Raw genomic sequence first — 24,345 nt, 5'->3', positions numbered from 1 at the left:
AAAAAATTCAATCCCATCCTCCTCTACCCGCCAAGCGAATACACACACATAAATTACTATTTTAATTCCGCATTATCGTTATTAAAACGAAATTTCCAGGAACAACAAGATGTATTAAAGCGTACATCAGCTCTCGCAGAGATCACGGAAGCGCTTTTAGTTTCGTTTAACATCAACGTTAAGATCAATTTATTTCGTTGGATCTTAATTAGAACGACCTTGACAAGTGTCTGCACTGCAAGACTGGAGCGGAAATATTCCTGTGGATCTAAAATTGGGTCTGGCGAAGTTAGTACAGTCAAAATACGCGAAAGTACGCATTAGAACCGATATTGGCAAAAAACGACATGATTTTTCGCGTCACCGTGTACAACGCAGACACGCCCCCTGCCGACCAATGACGTCACCTGTTTTTTTACGTCGCCCAGCCAGATAGCGCCTTCTTCAAATTAATGGGGAATATTTTTAAATTATCTCATTCGTAATCCACTTTCAGACCCGTCTGCCTGACCTATGACACTTGCGGACGGATTGAAGAGAAGTCGGATGTGTATGCGCTTAGAGTCAATTTTCACATTTTATTTTTCAAATAATGCCGAAGATGGTGCGCCAGCCAAGTGCAACGTTGCCAAATCTAAAGGCTTTCTACTTTAGTCACTAGTGAATCTACAGAAACTTTCGTTAGACTTTAAGACGGACCTCCGTACCCGATAAACCTCCTTAAACCGCCATCGCCATCGGTTTGACTTTGAATCCATTTGGAAAATTTAAGACGACTGAGGAAATCAGCTGTTTCGCTTCAACGTTTGAACGCTCTGTGGTGTTTCAGCGCGTTCTCAGCCAGCAAATGTGATGTAAAGTAGGGCGGCGAATTAACGGGAGTCGAGGGGTGATTTGCTTATTTTTAAAAGGTCGAATAATTTTTTTTCTTCGATTTTCTGTATTTACTAGGCCTTCCGAATACGTGGTTAAAATTAATGACCTTATCACCCTGTATAGTAAGCTCCTCAGCTTTATCCTCATAAAGGAGCTTTTGTGCACGTGGTTTTCCTAAATTCGGAGCCTAAAGGAGCGCATACACATCCGCGCCGTATGCTAATAATACAACGTAAAGAGATTGAAAAATTGCTGTTTGTTTAAACAAATTTTAAACATGTGTGGTATTTTTAGGTGTTCGCCGCGATTACTCGTCTTTCCAGTTAGCTGGCTATCGGTTCTAATTGTCGTTCGCCATTCGCGCCAGTGATCACAGAGCATGGACGCCAAAGCCTGCCGTAAGTCCATTTTTAGTTCATATTTCCGGACGGGAGTCAATCAGGATTTAATAGTACCGGGGTCGCCGTTTTGACTCTATAAAAATATGTAGTGACGCTTCAAATACTAATAATCCAGGCGGTATCTGTTTTAAAAAGGGTATACTTGGGTAAAACGCATATGATTGGGAGATTTTTGCTTTAACGGCTTCTAATTAACATCAGAAATGATAATTTTTCAATGCAAATAAAAAAAAACGTGGGCTTAATTGTTATTGCAAAAAAGTATAAAAAAAATGGCAAAAATATTAATTTTTTTCTTGGATTTCTCGTCGACAACTTAGCAACTATTCGTTTTAGACAAAAATGGAAGAGCAAAAAAAGTTTTGTAATTAAATTTTGAACAAGATAGTTGCAATTCTAAAAAATAATTATTGTTGTTGCAAAAATCGGAAAAATCATTAAAAAAATTGCAGAAAATGCTAGTTTATTTGTCAATTTTTTTCAGACACTTGAATAATACCCAGCATCTTTATACTTTTCCCAATTAAATTTCTTATTGCATAGAAGCACCACACCAAATTTCATCCAATTCGGTTCTATAGTTTTTACATAATAATAGTTAATTTTTTTTTTAAAATAAAAAAATTTTCAAAATCAAATTTCTAAAAATCTAAAGCCTTTGAATACTTGAAAATTTCACCACAAAAAGAAGAGCTCTCAAGCTTTAAAATGCTTTTTGAAAAATTCAAATCGGACGATTAGGTGAGCCGTGGTGATTGTTTAAACATTTTCCCAATTTTCACGCTTATAAACAATTGCAATAATTTTTATTTTAAAATATGGTTTGAAAGTACTCGGAAAGACGAGTATTTAAAAAAAAAACTTGATGATCCGCCCATTATTTTCGGAGTTATAACCCGTTAAAGTTAACCCTTATTTACAGTAAAACTATAAGGTTATAAGGGCTGTTTTTTAACTAATAGGTTTGTCATTCCGAGTCCTCTCCAGATATAAATTTTCAAAATTTGCAATCACGGACGTTCCATTTAAAATGTCACTCAGATATTCAAGACCGCGTGAAATCAATGAGGTGTCAGTGGTGGGGGGAGCAAACACACAGCTACTCCGATCTGAATTCTCGAGTTCAAAACTGCGACGCTCGGAAAAATTTCACTTATCTCAGCTTCTAATGGACCAAAAGGCTTTAGATTTTTAGAAATTGATTTTAAAAATTTTTTTATTAGAAAAAATTTTTTTAAAAAACATTAAATTATTGCAATTGTTTATAAGCGTGAAAATTGCGAAAATGGTTAAACAATCACAACGGCTCACCTAATCGTCCGATTTGAATTTTTCAAAAAGCATTTTAAAGCTTGAGAGCTCTTCTTTTTGTGGTAAAATTTTCAAGTATTCAAAGGCTTTAGATTTTTAGAAATTTTATTTTGAAAATTAAAAAAAATAATAAAACAATTACTTATTATGTGAAAACTATCGAACCGAATTGGATGAAATTTGGTGTGATGATTTTATGTATTTAGAAGTTTAATTGGGAAAAGTATGAAGATCCTAGGTATTATTCAAGTGTCTGAAAAAAATTGACAAATAAACTAGCATTTTCTGCAATTTTTTAAATGATTTTTCAGATTTTTGCAACAACAATAATTATTTTTTAGAAGTGCAACTAACTCTATCTTGTTAAAAATTTAATTACAAAACTTTTTTTCCTTTTCCATTTTTGTCTAAAATGAATAGTTGTTAAGTTGTCGACGAAAAATCCAAGAAAAAATGATTTTTTTTGCTATTTTTTATATTTTTTGCAATAACAATTATTTGCATAGAAAAATTATCATTTCTGATGTTATTTAGAAGCCGTTAAAGCAAAAATCTCCGATCATATGCGTTTTACCCAACCCGAAACAGATATCGCCTGGACTATAAATAACACATCGAAATCGAGATGGAAGAAATAAAACATTTTGCTTTGCTGGTAAAAAAAAACAAAAAAATTCAATCCCTATAGGCTATGTGTCCTTGATTGGAAGCTAGGAGTAGGAAAAGTGGTGATGAAAATGTTTTTTTGTTTCAGCGAAACTATGGCAAGACGGCTGTGCTTGTCGCAAGACCAGAGCGCCGAAAATAGGAGATATTCCAAGGTAAGTCAATTTTTTTAAAAATTCGTAACACGTTACGTTAAAAAACACTCGGTAAGAAAAAATTAAAGCAGAAAAATATCCAAAATTTTTTAGTGATATTTGAAAGGCTGTAATTTCGTGAAAAATCGCGGTATCGAGAGAAAAAAAAGAATCATCTTGAAGATTCTAGATTTGAAATCTTGAGATGAAAAATTTTTTGAGCATCACTCTCGGCGAAATCATAGAAATAATGCAAGGCAAAAATCGTACAATTTTTTTTCTTGAAAATTGCACGTGGGTTCAGAATTTTTTTTTTCTGTCTTAATCAAGGCCAGGGTCCACTTGACGTGATATAACACGCCTGCCAATATGCAGGGTGTTTCTTAATAACGTGCTAATATTTAAGGAGGTTATTCTTGTGTCCATTTTAAGAAAAAAACTTCATATGAACATACGTCCTAAAAGTCTTAACTTTTGAACTACAGGGCGGTAAAGTTTTATGAAAAAACATTTTTTTTTTTGATAACTTTGGTATTACCCTAGATATTTTTTCAAATTTGGTACACATTTTATTATTTTTGCCAGTGGCGTCTGTACAGGTTCTGTATTGAATATTTTTGAAGAAAAATATGTTACGCCACTGCTTTTTCTTAAAGTAAGAATCATTTTTGAAATCCTCATCCCTTTCTGAGCAAATGCGGTGTCTTGAATTTTTTTCGTTTAACGTATGGTTTTGGCATAAAAATATAAAATATGTTTTCAGTCACGAAAATTGAATAATTCCAAATATTTCGAATTTTCACCCCCAAGAACGGCGGTGACAACATTTTTAACATTAAGGCGATGTTTCGCGTTGTGTTAGCTATGTCCTCTCCAAATTTGGTTTAGTGCAACTCTCGATTTCGAGAATATAATACCTATGCTAGACACTAGATCTAAGGTCCCCGCGAACGAAATTAATATTTTTCACAACGTGCAGAAACTCTGTCGAGCAAAGATATTCTCGCAGGTTGTTTATTATCGCAATTAGTTAGGACGATGTTGACATATTTCGGTTCCCACGAGACTTTCGCGGATTGAAGGGTGTTTACACTGTCGTTTTTTATGAGAAACACATCTGGAATCCAGTTGAGCATGGCAATGTATTTTGTAAAACAGGGGGTATTCCAACATCCCATACTAGTATACGGCATGCGAATAGAGGTTAATTTACACGGAAGCTACTTTTATCCTTTAGCCACTAATACACCATAAGTTTGTTTTAAATAAGGTAAAATATGAAAAGTAATTTATAGAAAACTCGAGCAGTAATAAAAGAAATACACAAAAATAAATAAATAATCTATTTATTTACCTGATGTTTACAGCATATGATATACTTGAAATTTTGTGGCTAATCTTCGATTACTGGTACTAGTATCTTCCTCCACAGCGTCTACAATTTCTGATTCTCACTCCCTGAATTTGTTCCAATCCATCGTTAGCATATTGGTGTTCCAAGCTTCCATAATCTGTTGAACCAATGTTATAAATATTTACTTATTCGGGAAATTGTCGTTTGGGATGCTTCATCTGATATCGTCTTCTTGCAACAGCAAAATAGAGCTGAAAACACGAACAGTGAGTAATAATGTAATTTCTATCACAGAACCTTCAAAATTGCATCCGACATTTTCTTCGACTTGGACGAGAGATGGACGCGAGTGTCATTTCATTTCTTTAGAACTAAATTAACATAATTCTCGTTGTTTTACCAGTTCACATGATTTACGGATTTTAAATAAAGGATACAAATCTTCGCGAGGATAATAGGATATATTTGGTATATAATAATTATATTGTACATAGTTTACACACAATACATTTTTGAACGCGTACGCATCTTTATCCGAATTTGACGCGCAATATCTCCGATGTCCGAGGTCTGTAGGTTCGCAGTGTGTACAACCGCTAGTCAATTATTAGCGCTGTCGCCACATCTACATAGTCTTTATGCGTTCATTAAATATAATTTTAAACTACTTAAATATGATATTTTTACGTTGTTAATTACTCAATATGTATGCTATGTGCATATGAGTAGATTTCTTTGCTATATAGATAATGCTTATCGCAAATAATTTCAATAGAATTTAATTTTTTCAAATTGACAGCGGGCTTTAGTCCCATAAGAAAAGCATAGGACCTCCCCCCCTGATATACCTCCTTAAGTGTCTTGCCGAACATAATAACGTTATCGAATTACACAAGACAGATCTTCCAGGTAAAGCTGCTATAATCTGTTGAACCAATGTTATAAATATTTACTTATTCGGAAATTGTCGTTTGGGGTGATCCATCTGATATCGTCTTCTTGCAACAGCATCGTTTTCTCCTGACAAAAAGGTCAAAAATAACGGTTTTTTATTATATAAATGTGGAGTCTTGGGACAGCCATTGTCCAGCTACAGAAGAACAAAAACCCTTTATTTTTTGGCCACAGAACACGCCTCTGGATTTACCTCTACTTAAGAAACACCCTGTATATGGTTATTGGACATGTTCACGCGAAGAACGCACATTTCTTTAAGAAAACGGGTTTTCTTTAACCGACTCGTTACTGCTCGCGGAAAGAACTTGAACAGACCGCTGCGCGCTGTGAGCGACATTTATTAGAAAACTTATTTCAGGGGGGGGGGGTCAAGTAGGCCGTAGGGTAGCTTTCCGGCCTTCCGGAGAAATTTATCAGGCAGACTTCGATCCCGTCGGGGTGGCGGGATCAAATACTTATAAATATCGAAGTTGGCGCGTCTGGCTCGGTGCCAGGTGGGGTTGCGATATTATATTTTTCCCGGGATTAGAAGTTTTGCGGATGCGGAAGTGGTTTTTACGCAACAAGTGTTATTTCACTAGTACGGATTGATTTAATAACAAGAATTCAGTTACATTGTACGGTACGCCCCTAAAGTATGGAATAAATTCAGTAAAAACGAAACAAATTTTTTTTTTGGGAAAAATCCTCGAACAGGTCAATTTTTAATTTAAAAAATACATATTTTAGCATAAAACGCGTTTTTCAACCGTCATTTGTTTTCGAGTAATGACGTCATCGACATTTTTTTTAAATAGCAGCCCCCTATTTTTTTTCTTGATTCTGAAAGATCGTTTCATTGTCGATCCGACAGTATTAAAATATTGCCATCTTACATAGGAAAGTCTTCGAGTAAATGACGATTGAATGTTAGAAATCGTAAATTTTATCCATTAAAAAAATAACAATTCCTCTGTCAAGCAAATACAATTCTTTAAGTTTTCTACGTAAATTAAGTGTTCGAATTGCCACCCACCGACTTCTTGACAATACGCAAGTCTGTGTAGAAATTCTTCTTGCACATTATGAATTATTTCTGAGGTAACTCTGTGTATTGCATCTAAAATACAATTTTGGTGTTCTTCTAAATTATGTGGTCTATTAACGTACACTTTGGACTTTAAGTAGCCCCATAAGAAATAGTCCAGGGGTGTAAGATCTGGGGATCTCGCGGGCCATTCTATCGGTCCTCGTCTGCCGATCCACCTCCTAGAAAAACAATTGTCCAGAAAATCTCGAACAAGGCGCGCATAGTACGGAGGTGCACCGTCTTGCTGACATCATATGGTGTCATCAGAAATATCGGGGTCATTATCGTTAGGAAAAATTACTGCAAGCGCTGGAACGAGGTCATTTTGTAAAAACTCTAAATATCTTTCTCCCGTAAGGGTTCCTTCAAAGAAGAAAGGCCCTACTATTATATTGTCAACTATTCCAACTCACACATTTAATTTCTGTGGGTGTTGGGTATGTGTCTCTTCCATCCAATGAGGATTTTCCCGACTCCAATTCCTGCAAGTTTGACGGTTCACTGTACCATTGAGACAAAACGTGGCCTCGTCTGAAAAAAGTATTTGCCGGTGTAAATTTCTATTTATTTGACATAAATTCATCATAATTTCACAAAAGTGTAAGCGGCGGTCGGGATCGTCTTCATTGAGTTCCTGCACAAGTTGAATTTTGTAGGAACGATTTTTTCCTTCCTCAGGATACTTAGCACTGTGGTCCGACTAATTTCATTGTTTAATGCAACCAATCGTGAACTATTATGAGGATTATCTACCATACTTATCAAAATGTTCCCTTTGTGATCTTCACTAACGCTTGGACGTCCATGTTTTGGAATATCTACAACATTGCCAGTTTCTCTAAATTTAGATTCTATCTTACTGACTGTTGATTGGCTGATACGGCATCCTGGATGTTTTTCATTAAATAAATCGCAAACTACCCGGCGTTCTAGTCTTATCCCCGCATCCTATAAGAATTGAAATTTCAATTCTTTGTGTGACAGTTAAATGTGCCATAATACTTTAAATTCAACAATAATTTTTATATCGCTTACAATACTTAGAAAGTCGGTATGACAGTGACACTTTGTAAAGATTTACACCTACGTGATCCATAAAAAACTTCAGGCATTTCGAAAAACTAAATTTGATAACGTTTTTGCTTTATTTTAATTGATTTGGGTTTTCTAACATTCAATCGTCATTTACTCGAAAACTTTCCTATGTAAGATGGCAACATTTTAATACTGTCGGATCGACAATGAAACGATCTTTCAGAATCAAGAAAAAAATAGGGGGTTGCTATTTAAAAAAAATGTCGATGACGTCATTACTCGAAAACAAATGACGGTTGAAAATCGTCTTTTATGCTAAAATATGTATTTTTTAAAATAAAATAATTTATTTCGTTTTTACTGAATTTATTCCATACTTTAGTTGCGTACGGTATATTTTCAATGTAGTTACTTTGACAATTTGACACTGTACTGTATAGTTCAGTGATTTTTGTTATTTTAAATGCTTTGAATATATTGTGTATGCAGGTACCCTTCCGCGGCAGGCTTTAATGTACGCGACATACATTTTTTAACACCCCAAAACCACTGGGTGAAGTGTAATGAGCCTATTTAGAGCTAAACCGGAAGTGCGGTGGTGGAAAATGTTCGCTTGATATCCGCCGAGTTTTCATGTCGCGTTATGAGGTTGCTCCGCAGTTTTTATACGCGTACTTCGCAAAAAATGAAATAAAATCGCCTACGGAGCTTGTGCTGCGTTAATTTTTGGTTCATGGAGCAAATAGGGTCGTTCCTTTCCCTTTTTTTTTTTTTTGTATGATTCACGTCAAAGATTAGACGGAAATATTTAACACGTTCGTTACCTTTCGGCATAGCTGTCAAACCGTGCATGGATTTCTGTAACCTTTTAACGTTGATGATTTGTTCGAGAATTCTGTCCATTTTGGTCTAGTCCCATATTATTTTCAGCTAATAATCAATTTTGGACTGTCATCATATCATTTCATTCAAGTTTCTTGGTTTTCCATTGTTCATCAGTCACAACTGCTTTCTTCGGGATAAGTTTCTAAATTCTTTGGTCTTTGCTTTGGTTTTCTAGATACAGCATCTGCGTTTCCATGAACTCATCTTCTATATTCAGTGGTGAAGACATATTCTTGCAAAATTTATAACCAACGAGCTGTCTGGCCTTCTGGGCTCCTAAACTGACATAACCATTTCAAGGAGACACGATTTGTCCTCAAGGTGAAGTATTGTCCATAGAGATACTCATGGAAAGGCGTCACGATTTTGACAAAGTTTTGATAATGCTTTGAATCAGTATTGACACCATTTGCTGATATTACATAACCTAGGTATTGGATTTTTCTGATGAAAGAAGCTGCTCTTGTCGGGATTCAATCTAAGATTAGCTCCTTCAATCTTCTTTAAAACACCCTCGATGTTCTTTGCGCGTTTCTTAAGGAGTTATATCGGGTTTACTCAAATGCACAGATGTACTTGAAATTTATTTAACGTATTACCCAGTGCTCCCTCTATGCGTAATATTTAAAAAAATTTTTTTTTTGAATCTAGATTTTGAGATATTGTTGTTAAAAGTTGTTCATTTTAACATAGGTTTATATGGCGAAGATGGACGGTGCGGCTCTTTTTTTTACCATAACTGAAAAAAACTGTAGAAATTGTGAAACAAAACATTTCCATAGATAGTACACAGTATTATCTTATTTTTGATGTAAAACTAATGTAAGTTTTGAACATAGTACAGCTGACAGCAAGGAGGGAATACATTTGAAAGACTTGATAAAAACGAAATTGATTTCAAACATATACATTTTTTCTAAATTCCATGTACATTGTTATCAACAATAAATTATCCACAACAGATGATTTTTTGTAATGTTTTTAAAAAACTAGATTAATTAAAAAAGACTAGGAAGCTGTGATATATTTATTGGAATAAAAAATACAGTTGATAAATCCTTTTAATATATTTAATGGTTTATAAAAACATCGTAATCATTACCCAGCAATATTTAGGGTTACATAAAGTTTTCTTTACTTGATTAATATAATTAGTAATACTTGAGATAAAAGCATTTGTACGGAATAACAAAGGAACATAAATATTTCTCAGCAAACTTTATATCTAAAAAATTAGTTATAGTTGCAAAACTTTTGTAACATTACTAAAATAGAGATTAAAAACACGAACAGTGAGTAATAATGTAATTTCTATCACAGAACCTTCAAAATTGCATCCAACATTTTCTTTGACTTGGACGAGAGATGGGCGCGAGTGTCATTTCATTTCTTTAGAACTAAATTAACATAATTCTCGTTGTTTTACCAGTTCACATGATTTACGGATTTTAAATAAAGGATACAAATCTTCGCGAGGATAATACGATATATTTGCTATATATAATAATTATATTGTACATAGTTTACACACAATACATTTTTGAACGCGTACGCATCTTTACCCGAATTTGACGCGCAATATCTCCGATGTCCGAGGTCTGTAGGTTCGCAGTGTGTACAACTGCTAGTCAATTATTAGCGCTGTTGCCACATCTACCTAGTCTTTATGCGTTCATTAAATATAATTTAAAACTACTTAAATATGATATTTTCACGTTGTTAATTGGTCAATATGTATGCCATGTGCATATGAGTATATTTCTTTGCTATATAGATGATGTTTATCGCAAATAATTTCAATAGAATTTAATCTTTTCAAATTGGCAGCGGGCTTTAGTCCCATAAGAAAAGCATAGGACCTCCCCCCCTGAGCTCCTCACTTCCCTCGGACCCCGATATACCTCCTTAAGTGTCTTGCCGAACATAATAACGTCATCGAAATACACAGGACAGATCTTCCAGGCAAATCCTTGTAATAATACAGTCGCCATGCGTCTATCGAAAGTGACTGGGACATTACGGAGGCCAAACGGTATGACATTGGATTGCCAACGCGAAGGAAATAAAATTACTGTACCCCACAAAATTACTGGTCACATAAATGACAAATTAATTTATCGGCTTAATCCCTTTTTTCGCCTTATTACAAATTTCATCTGCGCCCGCCCCACGGCACTGGCAGTAAACAAGACACTTAATTGTCCTTCTGGCTCATCGAACGTCACGCCATATGTCCCGAGAATTCATTAATGCCAGTTACATCTGTTGCTCTCGCGTTTGTTGTTTATTAATCGGGATGTAATCATCAATTAGCGTCGATGGAATTGCGCTTTGACCAAGCGGGAGTAGTTGCTGCGTAGCAGAAACGGTATAAATAATATACAGTGTGTCTACGGATGGAGGTGAAGAGTGGGAAACTTTTTTTTTAATAGAAATAGTCAATCTTATTAAACATTGAGACAACTACAGGGTGTGGTGTGTATAATCTATAAAAATTAAACTACAGTTTCCTGACGATATTTGTAATAGAAAACTTTTATACAAAAAAGTTCTATCTTCGCGGTTTTTTTATAAATTAAAGTTAATTTATTCAACGAAAATGAAGGGCGACCCGGAGTTATTTATTAAAAACTTTGGAAAAAATTTGTGCCGTCAACTGATTTTGTATTTGTACTGAATTAATTATTAAATATTAAGCATCGTCCATCGACCCAATCAGTGTTAAAAAGTGAAAGATTCCAGACAAAAGTTTTTATTTTGTAATTCCAGGATAGTGACAGTGTAATTTTTATAAAGAAGTAAAAAATAAGAATAGCTTGCCGATTACATTAAAAACGAGATTCTTCTTTCTTACTTTGCTTAATTTTTTAGTTTGTGCGCAAACTAGTTTTACAATGAACCGAGAAAACAATGCATTTACTACCTATTTCCGAACGTGTCGATATGGTGTTAGTGTATGGTGCAGCCGAAGAAAATGCGCTCGCGGCGACTAGATTGTACCTAGAACGATGGCCACAACGTCACCCCCCCCCATGTGCAAATAAAATCTTACAGTACGTTCAGCGGCTGTGAGATACGGGAAGTGTTATTCCTCGAGGAGAAGGACGTGGTCAGCAAGTTAACCTTCATGTTGAAGATGCAGTGTTGGAAAATCTTGACGAAGACCCCACAATTAGTACTCGACGACTCGCAGAGCAAGTAGGAACCTCATCTCGTACTGTACATCGCATCTTAAGGCGCCAGCTGTCGCACCCCTATCACCTGCAACCAGTCCAACAGATTTTACCCCCGGATTGTGATCAACGAATGCGTTTTTGCAGGTTTTTGTGCCAATCAAGTAGACTTTCCTGCTTATGTTTGTGTAACAGATGAGGCAACATTTACCCGTGTTGAAGTGAATTTCCATAATACGCATATATGGGCCGATGAAAATCCTCACGCGATTAGGAAAACTCATTTTCAACATCGGTTCTCGATAAATGTTTGGTCTGGCATAATGGGCGATGTACTTGTGGGTCCCTATTTCTTTGAAGGACGACTAAATGGACCAACATATGCTAACTTTTTGGAGAACCGGTTCCCTAAATTATTGGACGATGGGGCATTACAAGTTCGGACACGCATGTTTTATCTTCAAGATGGGGCTCCCCCACACAGTACTCGAAAAGTAACGATACATTGAATGAAATGTTTCCTCAGCGATGGATTGCACGCTTTGGTCCTGTGTCGTGGTCACCTCGGCCACCCGATCTAACTCCAGTGGACTTTTATCTTTGGAGTCGCTTGAAGTCATTGGTTTACAATACTCCGATTGCTACGATGGAAGAATTGCGAAACCGTATGCTTGAAGCTGCTGAGACAATTAGGGGAATACCTGGAATTTGAGAAAATATTCGCCAAAATTGGGTGAGTCGGTGCCATGCCTGTATCCGCGCTAATGCGGATCAATTTTAGCATTTTCTTTATAAATGGTAACATTTATTTCAATTTGTTCCATATTTTAATGGAGTTTGTTTAGTGCAGCAAAACGCAAAAATATAACTTTTTCGAATATTACAAATATCGTTAGGAAGCTGTAGTTTAATTTTTATAGATTATTCACGCCACACCCTGTATATTGAGAACAGCAGTTGAAAAATTAAGTTGTTTTTAATATCCTTATTTGTCCACGACTTCAAAATTGTGCTAATTGACAATTACGTACTAGATCAAATATTATTAAAAAAAAATTTTCTCAGTTTATCTAAAACATTATTAGATTTAACGAGGCTCTGCTAACACTGGTAAAACCACGAATTTGTAATACAAATATTAAAATTAATGGAAATTTCTAGTTGTTGTACCCGGTATGAATATTTATGGATTATTTCGTATGGTAATTGTTGAAATAACAAATTTAAACAAGCCAGTCAGGGTCATCTTTTCCATTATTTATACGTACGTTTTGAATTATGAATAACCGGTACATCTGTAAATCTTTAAATAGATGTAAATATGAGTATACATGGTGTCATGTTTATACAAAGACTATCTTTGACCTGTAGAAATACGCATCATAAGTTTTTCGGAGGCGGAAATATGACATTTTAACTAAACAGGGGAAGCTGACCGCCGTTGCTCTTCATAAGCGTTCGGAACAGGATTGGATTCTGCTTAAATTTAAACTGTTCACGATTTAATTTTGTTGTCGTTTTATTTAATTTTTTTCATTAATTGATCGGCTACTGAAGTGGTTGAATAAGACGAGTAAAAACACTATTTTGTTCAGAATTTTATAACTTTTAATATATTTTAACCTTCCTAAACGCATTCTTATCTATTTTACGTAGTGACAGGCATTAGGGTGCCGCTAGATACGCATCGAATAAATTGATCGATGCGAAGCTTCGGATCATGTTATTGTACATGACGCGGATGGGGTTATTACTATTAAAAACTTCGACAATTTTAGATATTCGCTTTTCTTTCTTCTTTTCTTCTTTCTTGTACAGAGTGCAGTTAAACCGTATCTATTAAACTGCGATTTCCACTGAAGCAAAACTTGGCGCAGAGCGTACTGTATGATACTAAAGTGCTTCCCATCTATCGAATGCAGAAGCTTCCCTGCCGTAAGGACAGCCGACGCCTGGAATTTTAGATGAGGAACTATCTCATACTCTCCCGGATAAAGGTTCGATAGTTATTGAATTCGTAATCCTCTTTATTGAGTGCGGAGGAGAGTTCACAAGAACAAAGGCCAAGTTCCAGTGGTGCAGGCAGCGGGAATTCCAATAAGGGACAGGCGCTTGTTATAGAATAAAAGTAAAAATTCAACGCGACGAAAAGTCACGGGATTTTTGAGGAATTAAAACGTATATTCGTTGAATTTCACCCGTCCTTAATATTTAATAACGTTTTCATACAAAGCCGTACTCTACAACGTGTAATAGTTTTCACTTTTCGTGCGTATCATTGTCGGTTTAATTTCGTTGTAGTTCGTATGTTGTTTCTGATTAATTTAAGATGTTTCGCTGATGAAGTGGCTTAATAAGGAACAAAAAAGAGTAAAGACGCTTATGTACAACCAAATTCGAGGGGGCGTAGACAATCGTTTAACTTTAGAAAACTCGATTCAGGTGTTTATTTGATTAAAAAAAAAAAATAATTTCAGAGTAGTCGCCTGGGGGACAGTCTCCCTGCACGAGGCAAACCGTCGCCATCGCAGTGTGCTATGATCGGGCGCGCTCCGGCAAAATTTTCGGTCTAGTGGGCCGTGAGGCACGGCCGCCCGCGCTCTGTGGCTTTGTAAATCCAATCGGCACTAATTAACTTGTTCAGGGCAGATTGCTCGGCCCACCAACCGTCGGCATCGCTTTGTTTTCCGAAAAAAAGTCGCTGGTAATGACGTGAAGGCGCCTACCCCAGGCTGGGAAACGTTTTAACCGGTACGATCAACTGTGTTCGGTGGGAGCACCTGAATAAACCGAAAAAATACAGTCCCGTTGCCGATAAACGGTAAAGGGGTGAATATTGGGTTGTAAAATTAGTCTTAGTACGCCGAGAGAAAGGTTGAATAGTCGAAAATTAATTTTGCTCTATATAATATGTGTTATATAATTTCCGACATATTTTGACCATCTAAAAACAATACTGTAATCAGAATTTATGCACAACTGGTCAATGAGATACTCTAGAAACAAAGATTAACCATATTCTCGTTAGTCTGAACAAAGCAAAGACTCCTATGGCTATATTGAGGGATTTATTGTACCATTTTGTCCCTGAATATAGATTTTACAAGATACTATCCGGTTCTGCATAAATTCTGACTACAGCATCGTTTTCAACTCGCCAAAATACAGAAAAGCTATGTCATATTATGTATAGCAAAATCAATTTTGGACTAGAAAAAAAAAGTACGGACCTGGAATGTACGATTTACTGGCGGACCTTCCAACAAAACGTACTTTTTATGCTTATATCATTTCATCCCATCTTTACAGGCGTTCTTCGCAGAGAAAACCGTCCGTGCGCGCACCGCTTTAGCCGGAGAGGACTTGCTCGAGTACCCATCTTATAAATTCCGACCCTTTATTACCCTGTTCGGGCAACGGAGCGGAAGGCTGTAAATAAAATACCCTCTGACGTTTTCATTTTATACCCACTTACGGTTGTTCACTAAATTATAACCCACCTCCCCCGATTCCCCCCCGCCCCCGCTTCGGTAGGCGTAATAAATAAAAACCGGAAACTGTTCTGGTAACGGGCCGGAATGAAAATCGGTTTTTTATGTCACCTCAGACCGGGGGAGAAACCGCCTCGAGGCCCTCGTTGACGAATTTGTACGTTTTAGTCACTCTAATGCCTGAAGATGGCGTTGAAGCAGGGTCTAGAGGCATTTTAACTGATCCGCGACGGCTAGCTTTCGTTGCCCTTCGTAAGCGTTCGGACATGATCGGATTCTGCTTAAATTTAAACTGTTCACCTTTTAATTTTTGTGCCGTTTTATTTATTTTGGATTAATTTAAAATGAGTAAGAAACAAAAGTAAAAAGTATCGTGTTTAGAATTTTGTAACTTTTTAATATTAGCTACTGAATGCATATGATGCATTGGAGGACCAAATCCTTCAATGATTACGAACAATGTTGAAATGCAGAGGTTGGAGAGTAGGGTTCCTCATTTCTCGGCCTACTTTTTTTCTCGGGACTCGAGAATTCTCGACTAGGAATTCCCGGGAATTCTCGAATTCTCGAGAAATTTCTAAAACTTAAAAAAGTCATAATTTTGATATTGTAATGCGAAATATAAATATGCTATTATACTTAACAATCATCATTAACATTTATTATTTATTCAGTATTTTATTTTTATTAATTACTTATGTTTCTACTTCTACTAACAAAACTAAATTAAACTTTTAGTATCTTCTTCTTTTAATTAAACAATCAGTAGATAAGGAATTTAACCGAAGAAATCTTTTAAAAAAAACAAGCTTTAATTTAAAGATCCTTTTGTCTTCAATCATCGATATCTCGGCGACAAATGGTCGTACAGGGAATTGAATAGCAGTTTCGAAAACTGTAATAAATTTCCTATAACATGATGCCGCAACTTTCCGGAAATTTTTTTTTTCGTCTTACATGAATTTAAAAAACAGGAAAAAAGGGTAATTTATGTTTTTTTAGACAATGGACGGCTAAATTAGAAATAATCACGAAATGACTAATAATAATAATAATTTATTCATCAGAAAAACCTTACAAATAAGAATATGATACGTCATAAAAGGAAGAGGGTTATACATTTACCCGGTAAAAATACAGATTTACAAAACCAAAAAACAAAAACAAAACCACAACATATAATCTAAAATGTTATAGTTATAACGTAAGTCCTAAAAATAATGTATTGACAACTCACATAGTTACATTTTAAAAAAGTCTCTAATGTCATAAAAACATTTATCTATAAGGCATGCCCTTAATTCTTTTTTAAACTTATTTTCACATCATATATCCTTTATTACATTTGGTAGTTTATTATAAATATCGCTACATAGATATGTTGGACCTTTTTTGCTGAAGGACAAGTTAGGAGTAAATTTATTGATGTTACTTTTTGCGAATATACTTGCCTCATAGATTATTATCGATGGTAGTGATAATAACTTGGCACTGATAAAATGTGGTCGGCATGATTCTAGAGGATGTAATTTCAAAATTAGTCTAATTAGTCGCTTTTGAGTTACAAAAACTCCGTGAATATCGGTGGCCACGCCCCAATAAACAACAAGATATCTCAAATGAGGATACGTCAGGGCGTAATACACATTAAACAGAGTAGGTACTAGGGCACTTGAGACCACCCCCCACTCCTCCACATTTTCCCTTCTCCCTCCCCGCCTTAGCCGTTGTTAGCCGGTTATTAGCCGGTTATTAGCCGGTTGTTAGCCATTGTTAGCCGGTTATTAGCTGGTTATTAGCCGGTTGTTTGCCGGTTGTTAGCCGGCTAATAACCGGCTAACAACGGCTAAGGTGGGGAGGGAGAAGGGAAAATGTGGAGGAGTGGGGGGTGGTCTCAAGTGCCCTAGTACCTACTAAACAGATATTTTTTATCAACAAAATTCCTCAAATTTCTGATTGCATAATATGCTGAGCTGAGTTTTTTCACAACATGATTTATGTGATCGGTCCACTTTAATTGTTGGTTTATGTAGAGTCCTAGAAACTTAGTTAGTGATGTTATTTTCACAAAATAACATCACGCTGTTGTACTGTCTAGCACTTTCCATGCACTTAAGCCCCTACACTATAGGTCCCATAGCGAGCGCGCATCCTTTTCTCGGGCTTCCTTGTTCTCACTAACTTTGAGGTTCTCTACAAAGCTAGCTTTTCACTGTATTTGCGTTTGGCTTTTATTAGTTTTGTCAGGTCTACGTTCGATTTTTGAATCTTCTGACGAGTGTTGCTTAGAAAAAGAGAAAAACAGTAAACTATGTAGATGCGGTCTACAGAATAATAATATACCGCCCCCTCTGCAATTTTTAGACTCGATAGAAAAGTAAACGCTTTGCGTGTGGTACATATACGTGGTTTATTAAAAAATGGGGTTCTCCTTTCAACAGGAGTTTGTAAATATCAAAATAAATAATTTTTAAGGTTATTTCTAAGGTTAGTGTTGCTGTCTTAGGATTCAGGCAAATTATGATAGTTACCACAAAATCGACCACTTGTATGATAATATTCAATTTCTTGACACAATGTTGATTTACGGTGAATGTCAGCAAAACGCAGCAGAGGCATCGCGTTGTTATACATATATTTTATTTGATAAAAAACATGAATTTGTTAGAATTAATTAAAATAGAGAATAAAAATAAACAGCTAATAATGGAATATATGTTTTTTAAAGTTAATATAAACGTTGAATAACTTGTTTTGCAAGACAATGTTGATAGAATCAGTAACAAACTCTATGTACATACTCCTTCAGGATGCCCTCGGGGACTTCCTTATGTCGCTCTTCTCGGCATTGTCGTCATTGGGGTCCGTCAGTTTTACTTTGTCCATGCTAAGTCGTCTGATATCGATAGAACTCGCGTTAAATGCAAGAAAGAACGGCCCATCGTACAAAACCGGATAGAGACCTGTGAAACTGACGTTCTCTTCTATACGGAATGAAGGGATTGCCTGAGGAAAAAGATACCGCGTTCGCTTGTTATTTAGGCAGGCAATGCCTCGACTAATAATGCGATCGTCATAAAATTATCTTAGGAACTCCAGTGTTGCGTTAGCTGTGTGTGCTGCCGCCCCATCTTGGAATTGCAAATAACATGAATTGATTGAATAATTATATCCATTTTCGTCTCGTTGGCCAACCCGAAAGTAGGTTTCTACAATAAATTTATCGTCTTCTAACCTTTTTCTAACCTAAAACAATTCGAGTACTTTATATCCAAGAAACCATCAGTATTTGCTTCCTTATCACAAAACTAACAGTTAACAGATGATTACCGTTGGAAAACACTGATTATTTAGAAGATTAACGATAAATTCAAATAAAAACAAAATCGGCAGACGCAAATGAATCAACAGTAAGCACAAAGAAAGCATAGACGTCTCTGAATTGACAGATCGTGGCGGTCGGAAATCTAAGAAACCGGAAAGTAGTTTTGATCAAATGGAAGTAAATTTTAATATCTTTGGTAACATTTACGTGTGACGTCAGCTTCAATCATTCTGGATAGCTCGGCACAATATTCCCGTAGATGTCGCTACACAAATTACGTTTCTGGTAGATTTGTATTATTATTTATCACAATGACGAACTAATCGCCTTGTGCACGCGTGAGTAAGACGATCGTTGAACTTGTCATTTGTAATTTACCAACACCCTGTACAGAGGCGTATCGGTATGCCGGCTAGAAAGGCGACGCTGCGCAGTGATGAATATTCAAAGAGGTCGAAACGTGGCAGCGTCGCCGACTCGATCGGGACGGCAGTTTCGGGGTAGTCGCCGCAATCGTGGCGTCGGGACGCCGCCGGAGTCGACGCTGCCAGTCAGTCGTGGCTTGCCGCTCTAGCTAGGCGGTATTGTCCGTTGATCGCCGCAAACGGCGCGAGGTTTTAGACGAGGTGGTCGTGAGGATGCCCCGAAGGAAACTAGGTAGGGATTGTGAATTATTTAACATTTTTTTTTTTTAGCAAAGCAGTGGCGTGCATGCTTTTGTTTAGGGGCAGTAATTAAGGGGGGAAATTACCGTGTTTTTGGGGAATGCTTTTTTTTTTGTAATCAACAACGTTTTAATATTAATCATTTTAATATTTTTGTAATCAATGCAGAATCTACTGTTAAAGTTAAGAAAAAAGTTCAATAAAAAGTAAGGTGGTATTGATAAACCAAAAATTGTGAAGGATTTCGAAAACGTTTACAAATTTCCTTTTCTTTAAATACACAATTATCGAATTAAACAATAATTTTTAATTTTAATGGATAAATTAATTATAATTACGAATAACAAAAAAAAAACATAAGCCAAAAACACACAAAAATTGAGCCATAATCTTAAATAGATTTTATATTATTCGGAACTGCATTTTTTAAAAAACATATTAGTGACCATTTTATTTCATTTATTTTCCGATTCTATAGATTGTTTACCCAGTTTATAGAAAACGAAAATGGTTAAACCAGTAATAGCCCAGTTATTGTAGTTGGAAACATAGTAATACCTCCGAATTTTTTATAACTGCATCGATTTTTCCCAAAATTTAGAATTAGGCTCATCTTATCCCCCACTTCAAAACTTATATATGCGCTAGGTGTGCTTTTTGTTCTTAAGGGGTGAAAACCACCCCTTTCTCGAAAAAAAAGAAAAAATACAAATTTAAGCATTTTATGTAATCAAATCTTTTTTATTTATGCAGTATGAGTAATTCCATGTGCTATTTAACACGAAACTTAATGTATCCCAAATTTTCAACCCGGAAAAAGCTTTAAAAACCACCCCTTTGGATGAAAATAATATAAAAATATTTTTTTCAACTTGAAACGTTTTAATCATGCATTTTTATCAAATTAAAATTGATTTCTTGATTAAAAAATCTTTTTTATCGATTGCAACTTTTCAACCCTTGAAAAATACCCCTTCTTCCGAAAATAAAATGAAAAAATAGATTAATTTAGATTAGAAAAATTATTGAAAGAGTAGAAACATTTTAAATGTGCATTCGTATTAAATAAACATTGATTCCCTTCTTATAAAATGTTATAATGCAAGTTGTTATACCTTCTTTCAAAGCAATTTCACTAGCTTTTACTAAAGCAGTACACAAGGTGTTGTAATCGCTTGATGATCCATTGATGAAAGGTAAAAAATTTATTTTGGATACATCATAATTATCTTTACAACTAGTTATCATTCTCATAAAACCATTCCAACCAACGAAATCATTTTCTTCTATTATAATATAGTACTAGTTTATTCGAATATACACTCATACTAAATANGATAATATTCAATTTCTTGACACAATGTTGATTTACGGTGAATGTCAGCAAAACGCAGCAGAGGCATCGCGTTGTTATACATATATTTTATTTGATAAAAAACATGAATTTGTTAGAATTAATTAAAATAGAGAATAAAAATAAACAGCTAATAATGGAATATATGTTTTTTAAAGTTAATATAAACGTTGAATAACTTGTTTTGCAAGACAATGTTGATAGAATCAGTAACAAACTCTATGTACATACTCCTTCAGGATGCCCTCGGGGACTTCCTTATGTCGCTCTTCTCGGCATTGTCGTCATTGGGGTCCGTCAGTTCTACTTTGTCCATGCTAAGTCGTCTGATATCGATAGAACGATAGAACTAGCGTTAAATGCAAGAAAGAACGGCCCATCGTACAAAACCGGATAGAGACCGATGAAACTGACGTTCTCTTCTATATGGAACGAAGGGATTGCCTCAGGAAAGAGATACCGCGTTCGCTTGTTCTTTAGCAGGCAATGGCGTGCGTTCTCTTGGCGCGGCTTCGTTTGTCCTTTGGGAAAGAACGCCATAGTGTCGCTACATTACATTTAGACACTACGGAATGTTCCGTTTCGTCTAGCAAAGTGCTACCGTAGCTGGCAACACTGACAGTGATTTACTTCGTTCAGTGGCGGGTTAAGTGCAGTGGAAATAGGATCACATATTCATTTTAATCACAAAAATACAACACAAAAGGTAGAATGTTGGCATTAATTAATTTGATGGGTTTATTAATTTGTTAAAGGAATGAATTAAATAAAAATGATTTAGATATTATTATTATTATTAATATCAAAACTAAGAATCGATTTTCTGTCTTGTTTTTTAAGCGAACTTCAAAGTAAAAGCAACAATTTTTAAATGAATTTACGTTATAAATAATAACAAACATTTTATATTTTTAATCACAATTTATTTATAATGATGACTTCAAAATCTGCCTTCGTTCTGTACCGGTCTGGCCAGGTAATCCTTTCGCATAGACCAAGTAAATTACACGCATCTCCCCTATCAATTTCGGTGGAAGGGGTCGGACATGACATATATCATCGATGCTGCAACTCGGACTCTCGTAATTTGTTGGCTGTGGGAGCGCACGTACCCTGTTGCATTTTTTGTGAACCTACCGAATACCTAAAGCGCTTTGCTGTTTGTTTATTTTTATTATTATTCCACGCAAACCTTTTCAAAATAAATATGGTGTACGGTGTCGAACAAAAAATTAATATTATTAATGTTATTGTCGTGCAGAAAGTGCAGAGGAAGTCGTTGGTCGATTTATATTTTCATACCCCGACGAACCAGTCCCCGCTGCTAGAATTGTTTTGAATATTTTTCATAAGTTTGAGGAGTGTAGATGTGTTAATCGGTGTACGAAATGTAGCAGTCAGGAACCTCGTCAAATTCCTCGGATATAGATTTACTCGTCTTCTTAAACTGTTAAATACATCATGTAATTCATTTTCTGTAATATTAGTAAATTTATTTGTTATTGTTATTCCATCCATCCACCTTGTGTAAACGGTTTACATACATCTTTTTTAATGTTCCAAAGAGATATTAATCTAAGGGAGTTAAGTCCGGAGATCTCGGAGGCCATAAGCTTCGACTAATAATACGATCGTCATAAAATTCTCTTAGGAGCACCAGTGTTGCGTTAGCTGTGTGCTGTCGCCCCATCTTGGAATTGTAAATAACATGAATTGATTGAATAATTATATCCATTTTCGTCTCGTTAGCCACCCCGAAAGTAGGTTTCTACAATAAATTTATCGTCTTCTAACCTTTTTCTAACCTAAAACAATTCGAGTACTTATATCCAAGAAACCATCAGTATTTGCTTCCTTATCCCAAAACTAACAGTTAACAGATGATTAGCGTTGGAAAACACTGATTATTTAGAAGATTAACGATAAATTCAAATAAAAACAAAATCGGCAGACACGAATGAATCAACAGTAAGCACACAGAAAGCATAGACGTCTCTGAATTGACAGATCGTGGCGGTCGGAAATCTAAGAAAATGGAAAGTAGTTTTGATCAAATGGAAGTAAATTTTGATATCTTTGGTAACATTTACGTGTGACGTCAGCTTTAATCATTCTGGATAGCTCAATACAATATTCCCGTAGATGTTGCTACACAAAATACGTTTCTGGTAGATTTGTATTAATCACAGGAACGATCTAATCGCCTTGTGCACGCGTGAGTAAGTTGAACTTGTCATTTGTAATTTTCCACCACCCTGTACAGAGGCGTATCGGTATGCCGGCTAGAAAGGCGACGCTGCGCAGTGATGAATATTCAAAGAGGTCGAAACGTGGCAGCGTCGCCGACTCGATCGGGACGGCAGTTTCGGGGTAGTCGCCGCAATCGTGGCGTCGGGACGCCGCCGGAGTCGACGCTGCCAGTCAGTCGTGGCTTGCCGCTCTAGCTAGGCGGTATTGTCCGTTGATCGCCGCAAACGGCGCGAGGTTTTAGACGAGGTGGTCGTGAGGATGCCCCGAAGGAAACTAGGTAGGGATTGTGAATTATTTAACATTTTTTTTTTTTTAGCAAAGCAGTGGCGTGCATGCTTTTGTTTAGGGGCAGTAATTAAGGGGGGAAATTACCGTGTTTTTGGGGAATGCTTTTTTTTTTGTAATCAACAACGTTTTAATATTAATCATTTTAATACTTTTGTAATCAATGCAGAATCTACTGTTAAAGTTAAGAAAAAAGTTCAATAAAAAGTAAGGTGGTATTGATAAACCAAAAATTGTGAAGGATTTCGAAAACGTTTGCAAATTTCCTTTTCTTTAAATACACAATTATCGAATTAAACAATAATTTTTAATTTTAATGGATAAATTAATTATAATTACGAATAACAAAAAAAAACATAAGCCAAAAACACACAAAAATTGAGCCATAATCTTAAATAGATTTTATATTATTCGGCACTGCATTTTTTAAAAAACATATTAGTGACCATTTTATTTCATTTATTTTCCGATTCTATAGATTGTTTACCCAGTTTATAGAAAACGAAAATGGTTAAACCAGTAATAGCCCAGTTACTGTAGTTGGAAACATAGTAATACCTCCGAATTTTTTATAACTGCATCGATTTTTCCCAAAATTTAGAATTAGGCTCATCTTATCCCCCACTTCAAAACTTATATATGCGCTTTTGTGCTTTTTGTTCTTAAGGGGTGAAAACCACCCCTTACTCGAAAAAAAAGAAAAAATACGAATTTAAGCATTTTATGTAATCAAATCTTTTTTATTTATGCAGTATGAGTAATTCCATGTGCTATTTAACACGAAACTTAATGTATCCCAAATTTTCAACCCGGAAAAAGCTTTAAAAACCACCCCTTTGGATGAAAATAATATAAAAATATTTTTTTCAACTTGAAACGTTTTAATCATGCATTTTTATCAAATTAAAATTGATTTCTTGATTAAAAAATCTTTTTTATCGATTGCAACTTTTCAACCCTTGAAAAATACCCCTTCTTCCGAAAATAAAATGAAAAAATAGATTAATTTAGATTAGAAAAATTATTGAAGTGTAGAAACATTTTAAATGTGCATTCGTATTAAATAAACATTGATTCCCTTCTTATAATATGTTATTATGCAAGTTTTCATACC

General features: G+C 35.5%; 1 protein-coding gene across 1 annotated transcript in view; it reads left to right on the top strand.

Annotated features, from left to right (window-relative positions):
- Positions 1 to 1,184: 1,184 nt before the first annotated feature.
- LOC108909228 (calcium/calmodulin-dependent protein kinase kinase) overlaps positions 1,185 to 24,345 on the top strand; it is a 52,366-nt gene continuing 29,205 nt past the window's right edge. Inside the window, exons 1-2 of the mRNA XM_018713488.2 lie at positions 1,185 to 1,274; positions 3,343 to 3,409. Coding sequence (XP_018569004.1) covers positions 1,256 to 1,274; positions 3,343 to 3,409 — 86 coding nt within the window. The 5' untranslated portion in view covers positions 1,185 to 1,255. The remainder of the gene's footprint in view (positions 1,275 to 3,342; positions 3,410 to 24,345) is intronic.

This window comes from Anoplophora glabripennis, unplaced genomic scaffold (assembly GCF_000390285.2).
Source record: "Anoplophora glabripennis isolate ALB-LARVAE unplaced genomic scaffold, Agla_2.0 scaffold565, whole genome shotgun sequence".
NCBI lineage: Eukaryota > Metazoa > Arthropoda > Insecta > Coleoptera > Cerambycidae > Anoplophora > Anoplophora glabripennis.
This window is presented reverse-complemented; position numbering and strand designations above follow the sequence as displayed.